The sequence below is a fragment of the Leuciscus leuciscus genome, assembly GCF_965113295.1.
Source record: "Leuciscus leuciscus genome assembly, chromosome: 9".
Classification (NCBI taxonomy): Eukaryota; Metazoa; Chordata; class Actinopteri; order Cypriniformes; family Leuciscidae; genus Leuciscus; species Leuciscus leuciscus.
Window position 1 is genome coordinate 42,572,354 of NC_138733.1, and position 21,625 is coordinate 42,593,978.

The 21,625-nt window shown below is 43.2% G+C and overlaps 1 protein-coding gene across 1 annotated transcript in view; it reads right to left on the reverse strand.

The window, feature by feature from the left end:
* ift80 (intraflagellar transport 80 homolog (Chlamydomonas)) overlaps positions 1-21,625 on the reverse strand; it is a 57,861-nt gene continuing 36,236 nt past the window's right edge. Inside the window, exons 12-20 of the mRNA XM_082179170.1 lie at positions 17,574-17,737; positions 14,797-14,861; positions 12,104-12,239; positions 11,846-11,993; positions 10,820-10,991; positions 2,003-2,092; positions 1,757-1,929; positions 571-694; positions 1-373 (exon numbers count right to left, since the gene is read on the reverse strand). Coding sequence (XP_082035296.1) covers positions 263-373; positions 571-694; positions 1,757-1,929; positions 2,003-2,092; positions 10,820-10,991; positions 11,846-11,993; positions 12,104-12,239; positions 14,797-14,861; positions 17,574-17,737 — 1,183 coding nt within the window. The 3' untranslated portion in view covers positions 1-262. The remainder of the gene's footprint in view (positions 374-570; positions 695-1,756; positions 1,930-2,002; positions 2,093-10,819; positions 10,992-11,845; positions 11,994-12,103; positions 12,240-14,796; positions 14,862-17,573; positions 17,738-21,625) is intronic.

Here is a 21,625-nt window from a genome sequence, read left to right on the forward strand (position 1 = left end):
TTTATTTTAAATCTGCATTTATTGTATAGACATAAATCAAACTTTTGTTATACAAAAACAACTTTTTATGCTATACAAAATCTTCATGAGATAATAAGATATAAATAACAGCCGAGCGAGACATGATGCCTGTTAATAGGCTGATGTGTAGAACTGAGATATAACAGTGAGTGTTGAAGAGTCTGAGTCTGTAGATCAGTAATGGCTGACTGGGATCCAAACCTCAGTTTACCTGAACTATACTAGAGGTGTGTGTGTGTGTCTAGCGGCGAACAGACACACTGCTTCTGATGGATGAGCTGGCTGCTCTTTCCCGCTCTTTAGCAAACTCCATTTCAATTTTAGCCTGGATCTTCTCCCAGTCCACTTCCACCTGAGCACAAGCAGGAATGAAGAAACATTACAACATTACAACATAAAACACAATAAAAGCCTGAATTCTCTGTGAGGACTTCAATCCCATCAACAAACAGTGTGAGTGAGTGTGTGTGTGTGTGTGAGTGTGAGTGTGTGTGTGTGTGAGAGTGTGTTTTAATAGTGCTACAGATAAGAGCATGCAGGTGAACATACTCCCTCAGAGTACTGCAGGAATCTCTTGTTGGTTTCCTCTTTGCTGAAGTCCTGCAGGAACTTCCGTCTGTGAGCGAGGACCGTGTCCACGTGGGTTTTGTACTTCACCGCTAACTCCAGAGCCCTGTGAAGAGAGACACGCATGAGCATGACAAACACACTCACACACACACAAACACATGGACCTAGGGTTGGGAATCGAAAATATTTGAGGTCAGCAATCGGATACTTGTTATAAAACGCACTCACAGAAAATGTGATTTTAATGTGATTTTAAACCATTAAAGCGTGAGACGACTCTGTTTTCCGTGCTGCAGGCACATATGTAACAGTATATTGGATCCGTGCAGCTCTTAAAGTGACAGCAGCCTAATGTTCCTGCTGCCGTCTCTATAATAACACTAATCAAACAACAAAAGACAAAGAGAAAATTCACTTAAAATCTTAAAACACTGTGATTGATCATTTTTTATTTGTTCTTCTTTTAATTACTGAGTGTCTATTGTATTTAATAATGCTTGAAATTTATATTAGTTTAGTCTAGTTGATTTTCTAATGTATTTTTAAACCACAGGCAAACGTTCCTTGCGTGAGTGATGTTTAGCCTGTTTTTTGTTCATGATATTCAGCTACACTTAAATGTTTTGCAATAAGACTAAATGTGAATGATATCTAAGTTTTTTAAATATTTTTTTTACCTTATTGGAATCAGGTTGGCCTGCAGCAGACTGGCCTCACACACACTCTCTCTCACACACACACACACACACACACACACACACACACACACACACACACACACGCACCTGTCCCAGTTGTAGAGGTTGATGTGGATCTGGATGGCGTGATACGTGAGGTTGGCCTGCAGCAGACTGGCCTCACACACACTCTCACACACACACACACACACACACACACACACACACACACACACACACACACACGCACCTGTCCCAGTTGTAGAGGTTGATGTGGATCTGGATGGCGTGATACGTGAGGTTGGCCTGCAGCAGACTGGCCTCACACACACTCTCACACACACACACACACACACACACACACACACACACGCACCTGTCCCAGTTGTAGAGGTTGATGTGGATCTGGATGGCGTGATACGTGAGGTTGGCCTGCAGCAGACTGGCCTCACACACACTCTCACACACACACACACACACACACGCACCTGTCCCAGTTGTAGAGGTTGATGTGGATCTGGATGGCGTGATACGTGAGGTTGGCCTGCAGAAGACTGGCCTCGGCCTCCTGCACGTGTCCGCTGAACAGCAGGATGTGTGCGAGGCACGAGTCCTTCGACGGCAGATCCTTTATGAAGTTGATGTACTGCACCTTATCAATCTAGCAGAGACAGAGACGAGTGTTAAAGAGCCTCTGATGCGAAACGTTCTCCCACAGTAGTGTGCAGATTCACCTCTCCAATGGCTGCATACGCCACTTCTGCTGTGCTCAGCTCCCGATTGGCCATCGCCAGACCTGCCAGACACGACCAGAGCACCTGATCCTGAGAGAGAGAACAGCGTCAGGCACATCCAGTGCTGCAACTCTACACTTTAGCTCTGATGATAGTCACACTCACACACAGATGAACCATCACTGAACGTACTTCAGCTGGACTATTACACTATTTTCTTCTAGATCTGCTGTACAGCAGAAACAAACACAAACTTTATTGCATTATTTTCCTGTTATCACTATAAAGCTGCTTTAAAACAATCTGTATTGTAAAAAGTATTATATAAATGAAGGTGACTTGACTTGATAGCGTTCTGTTGGTAAATTAGCAAAACAAAGCCACCGCAGAGTTTGTCAGCTAAATTAACAGATAAATTCATTAGTGTTCGGTCAGAAGCTTGGAATAATTATGATTGTTTTTATGATCCTTCAGAAATTATTCTAATTGCTGGTTGTTGGTGCTCCATTATTAATAATGGTTATTATTTCAAACTGCTTCATATTTTTGAGGAAATCACAATACAATTTTCAGGATTGCTTGAATTATCTGGATCCAAGGATTTAGATATTTTGGGCATCGAGGCAGGAAAATTAGAGGACCCGGCACCTCATTCTCCTGCCTTCGAGGAGCTGCTGGAGGTTGTAACCACACCAGTGGCCAAATTAAACATTGATTGGCCATCAGAGAAGCAGGAAACGTTGAAAAAAAAGTAAAGTCAAAGTTTTTGCACCGGAGCCTCCTGTTTTTCCCTGATCTCCACACTGAGGTGTCGAGATCGTGGAACAAGCCGTTCTCATCACGATTATCGAGCGTAAACGTCCATATATATTAGTCTATTTGGGGTTCGAAAGAGAACGGCTATGGGGTGATGCCGCGGGTGGAAGAGACACTGGCATCGTATCTTTCACCCGATGCTGCGTCATCCCTTAAGGCTCTGGCGCTGCCCTCCAAACCCTGCCATACTACGTCAGCATTGGTGAGCAAAGCATATATGGAGGCGGGTCGGGCTGGTGCATGCCTGCACACGATGGGGATTATGCAGGCATACCAGGCCGACCTCCTGAAAGAAATGGATGACAGTGGGAAGGTCGCCCTCGACGACGTTAAATGCAGCATTGGTAGCCATGGAGAGACACCTGTGGCTGAACCTGTCGGGCATTGGGGAGAAGGACAGGGCCTTCCTCCTCGATGCCCCACTTTCGCCTTCTGGCCTCTTTGGCGACGCAGTCAATACTGTCGTTGAGAGGTTTCAGGAGGCAAAGCGACAGTCAGTAGCTTTTAAACAGCTGATCCCCCACCGTCGTTACAGATCTCATGGGCTGCTGCCAGGAAGCAGTCCCACCAGCCAGCCGCCAGCACCTCGCACCTGCAACAGCAGACCAAAAAGGATGGGGGGTTATGTCCTATTATAGATCTAAGGGTATTGAATCGGTCTCTGAGGAGATTCAAATTAAAGATGTTAACCATACCTATTATCGTGAGTCAAATCAGGTCCGAGGACTGGTTTAGATCTGAAAGACTCTCACTTCCATATATCCATCCTTCCCTATCACAGACGATTCCTGAGGTGTGCCTTCGGGGGAAATGCGTACCAATATCGGGATCTTCTATATGGCCTAGCATTGTCCCCTCGCACCTTCGCAAAATGCATGGATGCTGCTCTAGCTCCACTGAGACTTCAGGGCATTCGGATCCTCAATTATATCGATGACTGGCTCATTCTAGCACAGTCAGAGGAGATGGCGGTTCGGCATCGAGATGGCGGTTCGGCATCGAGATGTCGTTCTACGCCATCTGAGGTGCTTGGGGCTGAGACTCGATGTCAAAAAAAAGTTCACTAATTCCTCAACAGAGAACTACATCTCTGGGGATGGTATGGGACTCAGTTACGATGCGGGCACAGTTGTCTCCTGCTCGTTTAAACACGAATGGAGACTCCACCCCGAGACGGTGGAGGAAGTTCGGCCAGGCGGAAGTGGATCTGTTCGCCTCTCACGAGAACATGCATTGTCTGCTTTGGTTTTCCCTCATGGATCCAGCTCCCCTGGGGCTGGATGCCATGGTACAGGCGTGGCCAAGGCAACATCTGTACGCATTTCCCCCGATCGCTCTGCTCCCAGGGGTTCTAGAGAGGGTCTGGCAGCACAGGGTCAGTCTGCTTCTAATAGCCCCATTGTGGCCGGCCCGAGTATGGTTTTATAGCAATTCTATCAGGCCCTACGTGGCAAATCCCAATCAGGAGGGACCTTCTTTCTCAGGCCGAGGGCTCAATACACCACCCTCGGCCAGAGCTGTGGATGCTGTGGGTCTGGCCCCTGAGGGGGACCAACTCGTAAATGCTGGTCTCTCAACTGAGGTTGTTGAGAACCTTCTAAACTCTAGAGCCCCCTCCACGAGAGACTTTATGCCTTAAAATGGAATGTTTTCAATTTATGGTGCAGAGATCATCAGCTGGACCCAGTTAACTGCCCAGTGGCTTCAGTACTGGAGTTCCTCCAAGGTCGCTTCTCTGACGGGCTCTCCTCGTCCACGCTTGCAAAACGTCACCGGACCAACACATCGTCTTAATCATACACTCGATTTAATTATATCACATGGAACCGATCCAACCGATATAGATATCATTCCACAAAGTGATGAAGTCACTGATCACTACATGGTAACTTGCATATTACGTACTGCTGTAATATGTCATGCAGCGCCGCGTTATCGACCAGGCAGAACAATCCTCCCATCCACCATAGATAATTTCTCAAATTGCTTATCTAATTTGTCTCAGCTGCTGCCTGAACCCAAACTAATAGAAAACAACCAAAATAATCCAAGGTTTTTATTTAACACCGTGGCTAAACTAACAAATAAACAGACGTCACCCGAACAAAATATCCCGTTACAGTTCAGTAGTAATGATTTCATGAACTTCTTCACTGAGAAAATAGAAAGCATCAGAACCACAATTGTAAACGTTCAATCTTCAATCGCGCCTTATAATTCAGCTTCAATTATCACCCCGCAAGAACAATTACAGTGCTTTACAACTATAGAACAAAAAGAGTTAAATAAACTTATCACTTCATCTAAAACAACAACATGTTTATTAGATCCTATACCAACTAAACTACTGAAAGAAGTGTTACCTGTAGTGGAAGAGCCTCTCCTCAATATTATTAACTCGTCTTTATCTCTAGGTCATGTTCCAAGAACATTTAAACTGGCAGTTATAAAACCTCTCATTAAGAAACCGCAATTAGATCATAATAATCTAGCAAATTATAGACCCATTTCAAATCTTCCATTTATGTCTAAAATATTAGAAAAAGTGGTGTCCGCTCAACTGGGCTCTTTCTTGCAACAAAATGATATCTATGAAAAGTTTCAGTCTGGATTCAGACCGCATCATAGCACTGAAACTGCGCTCGTTAAAATCACAAATGATTTACTTTTAGCTTCTGACCAAGGCTGTATCTCAATACTAGTTTTACTTGATCTTAGTGCTGCGTTCGATACTATAGATCACACAATACTCTTAGATCGACTACAAAATTATACTGGTGTTCAAGGACAAGCACTAAGCTGGTTCAAATCATACCTATCTGACCGCTACCATTTTGTCTATTTAAATGGAGAAAAATCGATCATAACTCCAGTAAACTATGGAGTGCCGCAGGGATCTGTGTTAGGCCCTCTGTTATTTTCAATATATATGATGCCACTTGGAAATATTATAAGGAAACATGGAATTAGTTTCCATTGTTATGCTGATGACACTCAAATATATATTTCATCAAGGCCGGATGAAAACGCTAAATTTTCCAAATTGACAGAGTGTGTTAAAGATATAAAAGATTGGATGACGCGTAATTTTCTTTTATTAAATCCAGACAAGACAGAGGTAATACTTATCGGTTCAAAAAAACCGCCCACAAAACCTCGCACAATACAACTTTAACATCATAGGATGTCCTGTTACTTTATCCGCTACAGTAAAAGACCTGGGTGTTACACTCAATTGCAACCTGTCTTTTGAAAATCATATTTTATATGTTACAAAAACAGCCTTTTTCCACCTTAGAAACATTGCTAAGCTACGTAATATGCTATCAGTTTCTGATGCAGAAAAGTTAGTTCATGCATTCATGACCTCGAGACTGGATTACTGTAATGCCTTATTAGCTGGTTGTCCTGCATCCTCAATAAACAAGCTACAGTTAGTCCAAAATGCCGCCGCTAGAGTTCTTACGAGATCAAGAAAATATGATCATATAACACCGATTTTATCATCACTGCATTGGTTACCTATAAAGTTCCGTATTAATTACAAGGTATTGCTACTGACTTATAAAGCCCTAAACGGCTTAGCTCCAGTCTATTTAACGGATCTTCTATCGCCCTATAATCCATCGCGCTCTTTAAGATCACTAAATTCAAGGCTTTTGGTCATACCTAGGATATTCAGAACCACCAAAGGAGGGAGAGCATTTTCACATTTGGCTCCAAAACTCTGGAATAGTCTTCCTGATACTGTTCGTTGCTCAGACTCGCTCTCCCAGTTTAAAACTAGATTAAAGTCGCATCTCTTCAGCCAAGCATTCATATAATCCCACAGTTCAAACTACAATCCGGCCTCTAGCTCATAAATGCCAGAGGAGAACTGGCCCCCGACTGAGCCTGGGTTCTCCCAAGGTTTTTTTTCTCCATTAGGTCACCTGATGGAGTTTTAGGACACCATTAGGTCACTTGATGGAGTTTTTCGGTTCCTTGCCACTGTTGCCTTTGGCTTGCTCAGTTGGGGATATTTTGGGGATATTTAATTTAATTTTATCAATCAATAAATTCCTCTTGAAATAAACTTTGTTGAATTATTTAAATTTAATACTGTGAAGCTGCTTTGATACAATCTGTATTGTGAAAAGCGCTATACAAATAAACTTGACTTGACTTGACTTGACGCTTAAGGTCTATGTGGCGGCCATAGCTGCCATCCACAAGCCTTTAAGTGAGGGCACTACGGGGAGACACCCACTCATAGTATGTTTCCTTTGTGGAGCTAGGAGGATGAGGCCTGTTGTCCAGGCCAGGGTTTTGGTCTGGGACCTGGCAGTGGTTATGAAGGGTTATCCCGGGCACCCTTCGAACCCATTGACGAGATGTCTGAGAAATGTTTAGCCCTGAAAGTAGCCTTCCTGCTAGCCATCACGTCCCTCAAGAGAGTTGGGGACTAGCAGGTGGTATCTGTTACTCCCTCTTGCCTGGCAGAGTGAGAGTCATTCTCCACCCTAGACCTGGCCATGTGCCCAAAGTGCCATCAAGTGTGGCACGGTCTATGATTTTACAGGCATTTCATCCTCCACCGCATTCGGCGGCTGATCAAAGCTACATTTGTTATGCCCTGTCCGAGCCTTGGAGGGCTATGTACATAGATCCTCAGACTGGAGGAAGTCGGACCAGTTGCCTCTAAACATACTATTAGCAGGTGGATTGTAGAGGCTATTTCCTCAGCGTATGAGGCGTACAGTTTGCCTTCGCCTCTCCTGATAAGAGCCCACTTGACTAAAGGTGTAGCATCCTCTAAGGCCCTGCTAGCAGGGGTTTTCCTTCAAGAGGTCTGTGATGCCGCCGGCTGGGCCTCCCCACACACCTTCATAGATCTGCCCTCTACACCGGGTTCAAAAGTTCTCACGTCTTGAGTTGTGCCAGATTGCTTCATACAAGGACAGACACTAGTCAGTGTGGCACAGTAGGCATTTTGTTCCCCAAAGTGTCGCCTTTTGACGCAGCGCGAGTTCCCTCGAAAGGGAACGTGATGGGTTACAACTGTAACCCTCGTTCCCTGAGAAGGGAACAAGATGATGCGTCCCTTTGCCACACTTCCTGCATGCCTGATAACGACTTGCTTCGACCTATAAGAAGCTGACGCTGTTATGATCCGGTGTCCTTTTACAGCTTCCGCATCGCCATCACATGCGACGTCACGAGTGACGTCATGACGCAACACCAATCGAGATTGGACTAGTTCCATTTAGGTTTCAGACGCATCATGCTGAAGTGTCTTCTTTCGATGCAGCGCCTCGTTCCCAGAGGGTTACAGTTGTAACCAAAGGCGTTTCCACAAACATATGAAGCAGCTCAACCGTTTTCAAGACTGATAATAATCATAAATGTTTCTTGAGCAGCAAATCAACATATTAGAATGATTTCTAAAGGATCATGTGACACTGAAGACTGGAGTAATGATGCTGGAAATTCAGCTTTGATGACAGGAATAAATTACACTTTATTATATATTCAAATAGAAAATAGCTGTTTTACATTGGAATAATATTTCACTATTTTTAGTAGTGTATTTTTGATCAAATAAATGCAGCCCTGGTGAGCAGAAGATACTCTTTCAGAAACATTAATAAATCTTATTTATTCCAAACGTTTGACCATTAGTGTAGGTATTACAAACTAACAATGACCAGTTCTCTACCTTATAATAAATTCTGTTCATGTTAATTTCTATACTAATACATTTTTAACATAGCTTAGCATAGATAGTTTAATAAATGCTGAAAAAAAAGTTTTACTTTTGTAACAAATTTAACTTTATTGTAAAATGGCACCAACTAAGCATTTTATTCCACGGCCATTTAATGTTTAATGCTTTATTTTAGTTTTAATTACATTTTTATTAGAGTGGGACTGTCACAAGCACAGTGTTATTGAGTTCCTGACAGAACAACCGCTGCCATCTACTGCTGTTACACACAGAGAAACATACCTCCTCCTCGGGAGCACAGAGACGAGAGGAGAAATGACAACCGTAAGAGAGACAGCAACTGTCCACACACACACACACACACACACACACACACACGCAAGTTCTGACACTGTAGGCTCACAGGAATTCATTCCTTTAGTCAGTTATTCCGTTGAGCACCATGACAGTAAAACCAAAATTGTTTTCAGAAATTATGAAAACCAGAGCAAGGAACTGCTTTTTATTTTATTTTATTTTTTATTAGGGCTGGGGGAATTAACGCGTTAATCTTTGCGATTAATTTGAGATGTTTAACGCGTAAAAAAATAAATAGCACAATTAACGCAGCACTTTTTTGCCTCGTTTTAATGATTTCCTGTTGCGGCTGCTATTGAAAAGGCTGAAAATATGCCGTCCCGCGCCTCCGTGTTCAGCGATCAGGCTTCACTCTCGCGCAGCTTTCATAAGCGGGTCTTTTCCGCTCCGTGTGTGCGCCGCCGCACTCTCCGTTCCTGTGTGTGTGTGTGTGTCGGCGCGCTGCGCTCTCTGCTCAATGTTCCGCTCTGTGTTTGCGCTGCGTGTTCTGCTCTGTCGTTAACCCCCAAACGCTCCAGTCATGTACCGATCACGCACTGGAAAAGCAAAGTCCGCTCAAATAACGTGAAATTTCTCTGTAGTAGACTTCTGTTAATTAATTAATTAATTGCACATGCCCTACTGAGCTGGTATAGTCATGCTGGGCAACAATGGTAAAATGACCTGCTCTGGTCACATGCTCTGGTAATAATAGCTTTGTAGGACTATATTTTATTTTGATAATTAGTAAAAAATTTTAAATCTGTTAAATTGATTATTTTAATATAGGGCTTTTTTCTGTTCCTTTTTTCCTGTGTTGTTTAATTTAATTAGGTGATTTTAAGTTTAAATATTGATGATTACAAGCTTGGGGGAAATGCAATTAATTGCAATTAATTACAGCAAATTGTGCAATTAATTAGTAAAAAAAAAAAAAATCGATTCCCAGCCCTATTTTTTATACAAAATAATAATAGCCAATCAAAAAGTATATTTAATATAAAAAGTCAGTATTGTCAAAACAAGAAACATCTATTCTGTGTCATTACGTGTAGTGAGTTTAAGTTTTGCACTTCAGAACTTCCGTTAAGAGAACATAGTGAGCATCGATGCTTCCTGGTTTTCACGGTGCATTGTGGGACTTTTTAGGGAGCAAATGTTTCAGTGCACTGGTAGGTTTTGTAATTGAGACAGCCCTTAAAGTCCCCCTGTGGTGAAAATCCAGCTTTTAATGGTGTTTATGTGTCTATGTGGTGTTTTTAATATGCTTTAAGACAAACCATGTGTAAGTTCATAAGTCGACAGCATTGCTGAGTATTTCCTCCTTAAAACTGCAGTGAACCAAAGACAGTCTCAAACACACGCTGTGAAATCGCTGGTGTTTCTGACGTCACAAACTACCTTGTAACCAATCAGATCAACCTGTGATCGTCAACCAGTGGATCTCTGAGCTGAGTGAGTGAGTGGAGGCGGGGCTCATTTGCATGTTCATAGATCCGCGCATACTAAATGAGGCAAGGGTGTCGAGTTACAGTCAAACTATTTTATGGCATGAAGACATTTTTTTTTCAAAGAAAAAATGCTTTAATGTCACTTTGGTGATCAAAGATGAGTTTTAAGGGATAAAATGACTGACTACAGGGGGACTTTAAGATAAATGACTCCCTGATCAGTGCCCTGACTACTGAACTAGGGAGCTGATTGAGACACAGCCACACTGTCTTGCAGAGTTCAGCTCCAACCCTAATCAAACACAGCTGAACCAGCTCATCAAGCTCTTCAGGAACACTTGAAAATCACAGTGGTGTGAGCTGAAGCATGTTGGATATAAACTTTGCAGGACAGTGTGGCTCCAGGAGCAGGGCTGAAGACCTCAGGGCTGCAGTATTTTCTCTATCTGTATCTGTTTCCCTCACACCTTTACACTCACACAAGAGAGCGCTCCCTGCTCCACTGACCTTAGCGAAGCGGCAGATGCGGAGGCCGTCCTCCCAGCGGGCGCTGCCGGTGTACTCGTGCAGTAAGGTCGGGTACGGGGACACTGCGGTGCACACCAGAGAGCCGTCCGCCCGTCTGACAGTCACCTGAGTGCCCACATAGCTGACGATCTGAGGAGAGCGACTTAACTCGCTGCAGAAGACAGGATTCATCAAACATCACACACAGTTTATCTGCAGTCTCCTAAAGTCTTCAATTACTACTGGGCTCCTAGAAATACACAAATCACCACTAGCTTCGTTTACATGCACAACTTTTGTTTCAATGAGACTGAATTCATTCCGATTGATGATTCTTAATGTAGTGTTTACATGAACGCTAAACGTGATCGGGTTGATGTGCGCGTTTATGTCACAAGCTTCAAATCTGAATATATTTTTTGACATGTGCACACTGCACAAATATACAGAGTTTCCGGCTGTTGGCGCATAATAACCATTCTCCTGCATTGGTTCTTTATTTGTTTTAAACAGCAGACTTAATATTTATCCATTTCTGGTCATAATTTGGAGAGAATGATCATATGAACCGTTGTGCCGCTGCTTATATTTATCACGCTGTAAAAATGCCCCAAACCGTCGTCTGTGGATGAGAGTCTGAAACAAGGACTGGTGGGACGTTGTCCTGCTCCACTTCACACACACTGAAGAGTGAAAGGAGAATTTTAGGATGACGGGACACTCATTTATAAGACACTTTATTCAACAGGAAGAACAGCTCATTACGCTATTTCTACATCATTGCACATGCGCAGTCCTTTCAGTTTCGGTTCTCAGTCTGATCAAGTGTTTACATGTTCTCTTGATCGGATTAGAAAAGGAATAAACATCAGAGCTAACCCCTTTCATTCTGATCAAGCTCAATCGGATCGATTAAGGTGTTAAGCCGTCAATTTAATTACTAATGGATTATTTGGTTGCATGTAAACGTAGCCATTGACTGATGGTTATTTCAGATGCGAGGGAAGTTAGTTGTAGTGCATGTACCTGCTGTCCTTGCTGAAGATGGTTTTGGGGAGCAGGTCTTTGTCCACAAACACCACACTAGGGTAATACCACACAGTGAACTGGTTGTCCTGGATTCCGCACAGGATGTTAGCAGAGTCGTTCCAGGCCACAGTGTCAACCATTGAACCTGGGCAAGAATTACAAAGATTCCATTCAAATGAATCAAACCTTAATACAGATGCTTGACTGAATTCAGTGCGACTTCACCAGAGACAGAGTTTCCTTCTGGATTCTTACCGATCTTATAGATGCTGTGAGCTCGGCCCAGCTTTCTCACAGAGGTCAGGTAGAGGTCACGGTTCTTATCGATCAAAGCGATCCTTCTGTCATTAGGCAGGCCACACTGATCCAGTGCGACTAACACCACCTCTATCTAACAGAGAGACGAGCAAAAGGGGACTGATTATGCAAAATTCACTTTTACATGGTGTTTGAACATAAATGTGTGTTGGCAGTGTGTGTAAAAATCCACCCACTCCTCTTTTTTTAAATCCCTATAAATTATAAGCAGTGTCTCAGAACAAGCCGTTTGCAGATTCTAACAGTGTGACATCACAAAATGCCCACGACTGCTGACGTACTCTGCCCTATTAGCATAGACAGACTCTGCCCTATTAGCATAGACCCCGCCCACGACTGCTGATGGACTCTGCCCTATTAGCATAGACAGACTCTTCCCTATTAGCATAGACCCCGCCCACGACTGCTGACGGACTCTGCCCTATTAGCATAGACAGACTCTGTCCTATTAGCATAGACCCCGCCCACGACTGCTGATGGACTCTGCCCTATTAGCATAGACAGACTCTGCCCTATTAGCATAGACCCCGCCCACGACTGCTGACGGACTCTGCCCTATTAGCATAGACCCCGCCCACGACTGCCGACGGACTCTGCCCTATTAGCATAGACAGACTCTGCCCTATTAGCATAGACCCCGCCCACGACTGCTGACGGACTCTGCCCTATTAGCATAGACCCCGCCCACGACTGCCGACGGACTCTGCCCTATTAGCATAGACAGACTCTGCCCTATTAGCATAGACCCCGCCCACGACTGCTGACGGACTCTGCCCTATTAGCATAGACAGACTCTTCCCTATTAGCATAGACTCCACCCACGACTGCTGACGGACTCTGCCCTATTAGCATAGACAGACTCTTCCCTATTAGCATAGACTCCACCCACAACTGCTGATGGACTCTGCCCTATTAGCATAGGCCCCGCCCAAGACTGCTGACGCACTCTGCCTATTAGCATAGACCCCGCCCAGCTCTCAGTCAAGAGCAGTGAGTGATTTTCTGTTTTTCTCTTGTTGTTTGATTCATATTAACAGCATATTTAGCAGAAGGTACTGTACTTTAATACTATACATGCAATTTCTTTACTTGCTGCTTACATTCACATACATAACCAACTGTTTATATAAACTCGTGTTCGTTTCCCTCCCTGGTGCGGATCTTTTGGGCAGGTGTGAATACAGCAATCGCACTCGGGTGTGGACCAAACACCCGTACCGAGAGCCAGCTGAAGAGGTGGTCTCTGTCCGGTTCCAAACCAACTCTGGAACGGTCCGAATTTCTGTCCAATGAATGGATGACCTTAGCACATGTGTGGTTTTGTTTACAAATTTTGGTTCACTTGCAAAAAGGGCAGTGTGAAAGTGAACCACACCAAACAAGTGCGCTCAGAAAACCACATTTCAGGAGTTTAGACTGTTATGGCTTTAAAACCATAGACTGTAAAAAAATATGGGCGCGTGGTGTCGGTGACGTCACCCGTAGTGTTTCTGGAGAGAATTTTTTAAGCCCAAAGTATGCGGAGCCAGCCGTCGCCATCTAGTGAGCTGCAGAAACTAGTGAGCTGCCTTGCTGTCTACTGTCTTCATATGCAGCTTCCTTCTAAAGCCCAAAGTATACATTGGTTTTTAAGCAAACCCTAGAGCATGTGAACTGTGTGCACAACGTATATTTCATTATCAGCTTAGTACACACTCAACCCAGATTTACAGCGCATAATCTGCATGCTCAGCGATTCGATTTTTTTGCACTAATTAATTGGCCCCACTGGCTGGGGCCACTTTTTCACAGTCCAGAAAAAGAAACAAAAGAGAGAGAACAATTAACTACTGGAGACGCAACGACTACATCATACAAATATCACTCCACACAATAGACTCATCTCACATCGATACACATATCTGCTTAAGTCAAATATTGTTTCCAGGTGCACGCCTCTACTTGCTTTCAAGTGAGAATACGATCTCAACAGCCATTTATGAACACTATTTCCTTGTAGCACACCTGTACGCTAAGCTTCTATAAACTCCTGGTGTACACCACTGTCTCTGCACAACAATATTTTAATGATTTCTAAAAGATGAATCACTGTCTGGACATCTATCTGAGATCTCAGTATGGAGATGATTTTTCAGTAGTACTACAGAACACCATGAGTGTATATTAGCAGCGTTGGTTGTTTGCTTTTAGCATCTAATAGAGCGTTTGGACCCAGAAACGATGATGCATGACATCAGATCTAACAAGCAGACTTGGTAAGACCATCAGCAGTTTAATTAGGTTTAATTGATACTTTGTGTATTTCTGCATTGCTCTCTATTTGGCTGACATTTTGGATGATTATTTTTCACTGGGGATGTTGTGGTGTATGTGTGTGTGTGTGTGTGTGTGTGTGTGTGTGTGTAATGACAGAGTACTGTATGTGTGTTTGTTTGTGTCAAGTCAAGTCAAGTCAAGTTTATTTGTATAGCGCTTTTCACAATACAGATTGTATCAAAGCAGCTTCACAGTATTAAATTAAAATAATACAACAAAGTTTGTTTCAAGAGGAATTTATAGATTGATAAAATTAAATTAAATATCCCCAAAATATCCCCAACTGAGCAAGCCAAAGGCTTGTGTGTGTCTACCTTGTGTGTCAAAGGTTTGCCGTCACCGATGGCTTTTCCCGTTTGGACCTCGAACAGAAAGACAACTGAGAAGAGAAGGAAGGAGAACAACATGAACATCATAAGATGTCTGAAAGGTCTTCATGTAAAATCACAGCTTGCATTGCATTTATGTTGTACTTTTGGAGCGCTTGGCCTCTCATATACGGTGTGTTGTCTACCTACAACAGGAGCTACACAACACACTAACCCCTACATGTATCAACACACTAACCCCTACATGTGTCAGCACACTAACCCCTACATGTGTCAACAAACTAACCCCTACATGTGTCAGCACACTAACCCCTACATGTGTCAGCACACTAACCCCTACATGTGTCAGCACACTAACCCCTACATGTGTCAGCACACTAACCCCTACATGTGTCAGCACACTAACCCCTACATGTATCAGCACACTAACCCCTACATGTGTCAGCACACTAACCCCTACATGTGTCAGCACACTAACCCCTACATGTGTCAGCACACTAACCCTACATGTGTCAACACACTAACCCCCTACATGTGTCAGCACACTAACCCCTACATGTATCAGCACACTAACCCCTACACGTGTCAGCACACTAACCCCTACATGTGTCAGCACACTAACCCCTACATGTGTCAGCACACTAACCCCTACATGTGTCAGCACACTAACCCCTACATGTGTCAACACACTAACCCCTACATGTGTCAGCACACTAACCCCTACATGTGTCAGCACACTAACCCCTACATGTGTCAGCACACTAACCCCTACATGTATCAGCACACTAACCCCTACATGTATCAGCACACTAACCCCTACATGTATCAACACACTAACCCCTACATGTGTCAGCACACTAACCCCTACATGTGTCAGCACACTAACCCCTACATGTGTCAGCACACTAACCCCTACATGTGTCAGCACACTAACCCCTACATGTGTCAGCACACTAACCCCTACATGTGTCAGCACACTAACCCCTACATGTGTCAGCACACTAACCCCTACATGTGTCAGCACACTAACCCCTACATGTGTCAGCACACTAACCCCTACATGTGTCAGCACACTAACCCCTACATGTGTCAACACACTAACCCCTACATGTGTCAGCACACTAACCCCTACATGTATCAGCACACTAACCCTACATGTATCAGCACACTAACCCCTACATGTGTCAACACACTAACCCCTACATGTGTCAGCACACTAACCCCTACATGTATCAGCACACTAACCCTACATGTGTCAGCACACTAACCCCTACATGTGTCAGCACACTAACCCCTACATGTATCAGCACACTAACCCTACATGTATCAGCACACTAACCCCTACATGTGTCAACACACTAACCCCTACATGTGTCAGCACACTAACCCCTACATGTATCAGCACACTAACCCTACATGTGTCAGCACACTAACCCCTACATGTATCAGCACACTAACCCTACATGTATCAGCACACTAACCCCTACATGTGTCAGCACACTAACCCCTACATGTGTCAGCACACTAACCCCTACATGTGTCAGCACACTAACCCCTACATGTGTCAGCACACTAACCCCTACATGTGTCAGCACACTAACCCCTACATGTATCAGCACACTAACCCCTACATGTATCAGCACACTAACCCCTACATGTATCAACACACTAACCCCTACATGTGTCAGCACACTAACCCCTACATGTGTCAGCACACTAACCCCTACATGTATCAGCACACTAACCCCTACATGTATCAGCACACTAACCCCTACATGTGTCAGCACACTAACCCCTACATGTGTCAGCACACTAACCCCTACATGTGTCAACACACTAACCCCTACATGTGTCAGCACACTAACCCCTACATGTGTCAGCACACTAACCCCTACATGTATCAGCACACTAACCCTACATGTGTCAGCACACTAACCCCTACATGTGTCAGCACACTAACCCCTACATGTATCAGCACACTAACCCCTACATGTGTCAGCACACTAACCCCTACATGTGTCAGCACACTAACCCCTACATGTGTCAGCACACTAACCCCTACATGTATCAGCACACTAACCCCTACATGTGTCAACACACTAACCCCTACATGTGTCAGCACACTAACCCCTACATGTGTCAGCACACTAACCCCTACATGTGTCAGCACACTAACCCCTACATGTGTCAGCACACTAACCCCTACATGTGTCAGCACACTAACCCCTATATGTATCAGCACACTAACCCCTACATGTGTCAGCACACTAACCCCTACATGTATCAGCACACTAACCCCTACATGTATCAGCACACTAACCCCTACATGTGTCAGCACACTAACCCCTACATGTGTCAGCACACTAACCCCTACATGTATCAGCACACTAACCCCTACATGTGTCAGCACACTAACCCCTATATGTATCAGCACACTAACCCCTACATGTGTCAGCACACTAACCCCTACATGTATCAGCACACTAACCCCTACATGTATCAGCACACTAACCCCTACATGTGTCAACACACTAACCCTACATGTGTCAACACACTAACCCCTACATGTATCAGCACACTAACCCCTACATGTATCAGCACACTAACCCCTACATGTATCAGCACACTAACCCCTACATGTGTCAACACACTAACCCTACATGTGTCAACACACTAACCCCTACATGTTTCAGCACACTAACCCCTACATGTATCAGCCCCCTCTGTCTATCTGCACATGAGCTTGACAGCGCTCTCCGCACCTCGTTCATCAGTCGTGTCTCGTATGGCGATGGTGTCGTTGCTCAGGGAGATGGACTGAGAGTTCAGGATGTCCATCCTCATGCCGGGACTCTTGGGAGATGACACCACACGGCCCTCATAGGAGTACACATACACCTCTGCTCCATCCACCAGCAGAAAGTGCCTGGACCAAGACAAACAAGTCAAGTCAAGTCAAGTTTATTTGTATAGCGCTTTTCACAATACAGATTGTATCAAAGCAGCTTCACAGTATTAAATTTAAATAATACAACAAAGTTTATTTCAAGAGGAATTTATTGATTGATAAAATTAAATTAAATATCCCCAAAATATCCCCAACAGAGCAAGCCAAAGGCAACAGTGGCAAGGAACCGAAAAACTCCATCAAGTGACCTAATGGTGTCCTAAAACTCCATCAGGTGACCTAATGGAGAAAAAAAACCTTGGGAGAACCCAGGCTCAGTCGGGGGCCAGTTCTCCTCTGGCATTTATGAGCTAGAGGCCGGATTGTAGTTTGAACTGTAGGATTATATGAATGCCTGGCTGAAGAGATGCGACTTTAATCTAGTTTTAAACTGGGAGAGCGAGTCTGAGCAACGAACAGTATCAGGAAGACTATTCCAGAGTTTTGGAGCCAAATGTGAAAATGCTCTCCCTCCTTTGGTGGTTCTGGATATCCTAGGTATGACCAAAAGCCTTGAATTTAGTGATCTTAAAGAGCGCGATGGATTATAGGGCGATAGAAGATCCGTTAAATAGACTGGAGCTAAGCCGTTTAGGGCTTTATAAGTCAGTAGCAATACCTTGTAATTAATACGGAACTTTATAGGTAACCAATGCAGTGATGATAAAATCGGTGTTATATGATCATATTTTCTTGATCTCGTAAGAACTCTAGCGGCGGCATTTTGGACTAACTGTAGCTTGTTTATTGAGGATGCAGGACAACCAGCTAATAAAGCATTACAGTAATCCAGTCTCGAGGTCATGAATGCATGAACTAACTTTTCTGCATCAGAAACTGATAGCATATTACGTAGCTTAGCAATGTTTCTAAGGTGGAAAAAGGCTGTTTTTGTAACATATGAAATATGATTTTCAAAAGACAGGTTGCAATCCTAAGAGAGAGAGTGTATTCTCTCTCTCAAACACACAAACAGTGTGTGTGTGAGAGAGAGAGAGAGAGAGAGAGAGAGAGAGAGAGAGAGAGAGAGAGAGAATCGCTGAAAGACCCAGCAGTTCAGTTAAACCGTGGTCTCCAACACAACACAACACAACACAACACAACACAACACAACACAACACAACACAACACAACACAACACAACACAACACATGTCTCCATGATAACTCTGAATCAAACGGACAAGCGGCTTCTCCTGACAGTGGATTTCAGCAGAACTGCAGATGATGGTTAGTGTGAATCCACTGTGTCATTTTAAGTGCTTTAACCATGGATTCTGGTTTAAACCTGTTCAGTTTGTCTAAAAGCAAATAACACTTGATTGTAGAAAAAAAACAAAAAAATAAAATTTTATTGACTGCAGAGATTATTGTGGGCTTTATTCAATTTCCTATTTCACAAAGATTAAAGGCCCGTTCACACCGATAAAGATATAGTTCTAAAAATCGTTCTCAATATTAAAGAATAGCAGAGTTCACATCACAGATATAACCAGGGTGCGATTTGTGAAAAAAACAGAGGGGGGGATGTTTTGAAACATTTTTATTCATAAAAATAAATCATGAGAACAAGAACTTCATTCACTGCATTTGCTGCTCTGGACCCTTTTCATTGTTCCCAGCTAGCTAACAAGAGTTTTCGTGCTGAAAAATTACATACTATTACAAATATTTGTACTTGGTGACATTCTGAAAAGCCGTACATGGATCAAAGCTAATGGACAGGATCAGATAAATCAGAGTTTAGATTCTCTGCCCGAGCCCGAATTTGACCCGACCCGACCCGGGCCCTTGATCCAGCACTTGTGTTACAAAATGCAACACGTCACGTGTCATGCTCCTCCACTCGCACGCATCACACCGGCCCGGGATAATAATCTTTAAAAATATTTATTTTGTTTAAAAAATATTCTATATTCTAAAACCTTGTTGAATTAAATTAGAGTTGTAGCCTACTAGGGCTACTCCTCCTAGGCCATCCAAAGTTCATCCAAAGTTCATTTTCTGTGTTCATCATTTTTCACGTTTTATTTTTATTTTATTTTATTTATTTTTTACGTTTCTTCTTTCAGATCCATTTGCGATCCATTTCATTCTGAATAAACAAACAAGGCAGTTTACATGATTTGTCCTTGTTGCATTATTCATTATGATAATAATTAATAAATGCACGCACAATATCCGTGAACTTGATAAATGTTGCAGATATGTTTTACTATGCACAAACAAATGCCTTTCAACTTATGTGTGCAAAATTCAGAAGCAGTAAATGAATGTGCAGCAATTTGTACAAATAGAGTGTCTGTATAGGCCTACTATATGTGTTGTAGCCATTAAATAAGCTCATTTAGTTTCATATTTGTTAAAATATTATTGTTATTTTTTTCCATCTATGTTGATTTATGAAAAGTGAACAGCAGCACGAGTAAGATAGGATGTGCAGTATATATCGGGAGACTTGGAGTGGGTTAGACATGATTTTGACTATTTCATTAAGTTTTGTTTTGTAGAAAGCCTTTCTTTAAAGTGAATTTCGTTCTGTATAAATTGTATCTTAATTTTAATAAATTTTTCATCAACGAATTGCGTGTATTTAATAAATAAGAAGCAAATATAGCAGACAAAGGCTATAATCAGAGGCGCCGCCGCGGTTACTTGCACTGCATGATAACTTGAGCGGATCTCATCATAAATTAACCGAAACTAAGTGTATGCCTCAAAGAGAATATTAAGAAATATATCTAAAGAACGCTTGAAATGTCTTTAAACGAAACAATTCAAAACGAAAAGAAATAGGCAACACTCTGATGTAATCCATGCATTTCTCCATATATGCGCATTCACTACGGAAATGGCGATCGTCAACTTCATCTTTGCTTCATCTCAACTTCCCTGGCGCCACCCCTGGGTTTAAATTGGGCTCGGGCTCATAACATACAGTTAATGTGTCGGGCCGGGCCGACAAAGTCAATTCGCCTCATTCGGGCTTCGCGTCTACCGCGCCGCGCGACACGCATCGCGCCGCAGGACCTCTAGACGCGCGTAAACGCGTCTTTACATTGACTTAACATTGAAATCACTCACGCCAGACACTCAAGAGTGAGTGAGTAATCAAAAAACCTTTGCTTAGCCTCAGTTGAGTAAAACACCGTATGTGCAACTTCAGCACTAACTCTGCTTGTCATCATAGAAACAGATAATCAGATTGTGATGTTTATTCCCGCTTCAGTAATATGCTGCATATGCAGCGTAAAAAAAGACCTGCAACCGTCTCGCAAGTGTTGATAGGCTATTACTCGTGAGGTGTAACCAATCATATAGCGCCGTGGGCGGGACATTGAGCAAGTCTGCAGAGTGGTGGTTACAGAGAGGCTGCGGAGCCAGTCAAAGTAGCGCATTTTAAAATAAAAAGGATTTTAATCAAACCACGGATCCGTGATAAGTTTTGTGATCCGCCTCGCCACTAGTGTAGTAGCACTGATCACTTTGAGGGGGGGATAAATTTATCCCCACCGGGGATAAAAATAATTAAGCAGAGGCAGGGATACATTGACCAGAAAGGGGGAAATCCCACGCATCCCCCCCGGCAAATCGCACCCTGGATATAACGATAACAGCACAGAGAAATTATATCATTGGAATGACTTTCAGAACAATTTCATCCAGCTGATAAAAAAAGATGACAGCCAATCAGAATCCATCCTGCCGTAACATTTACACATTGCGCATTTAAAGTGACAGACAAGCATGCGCTTAGAATAAACAGAACGATATCGTCCCCTGGTGTGGACGCTTATATAGTTATCTTTATAGTTATCGTTCTTGGTGTGAATGGGCCTTGGGAACTTTCAAAGTTGTCTTCATTTAT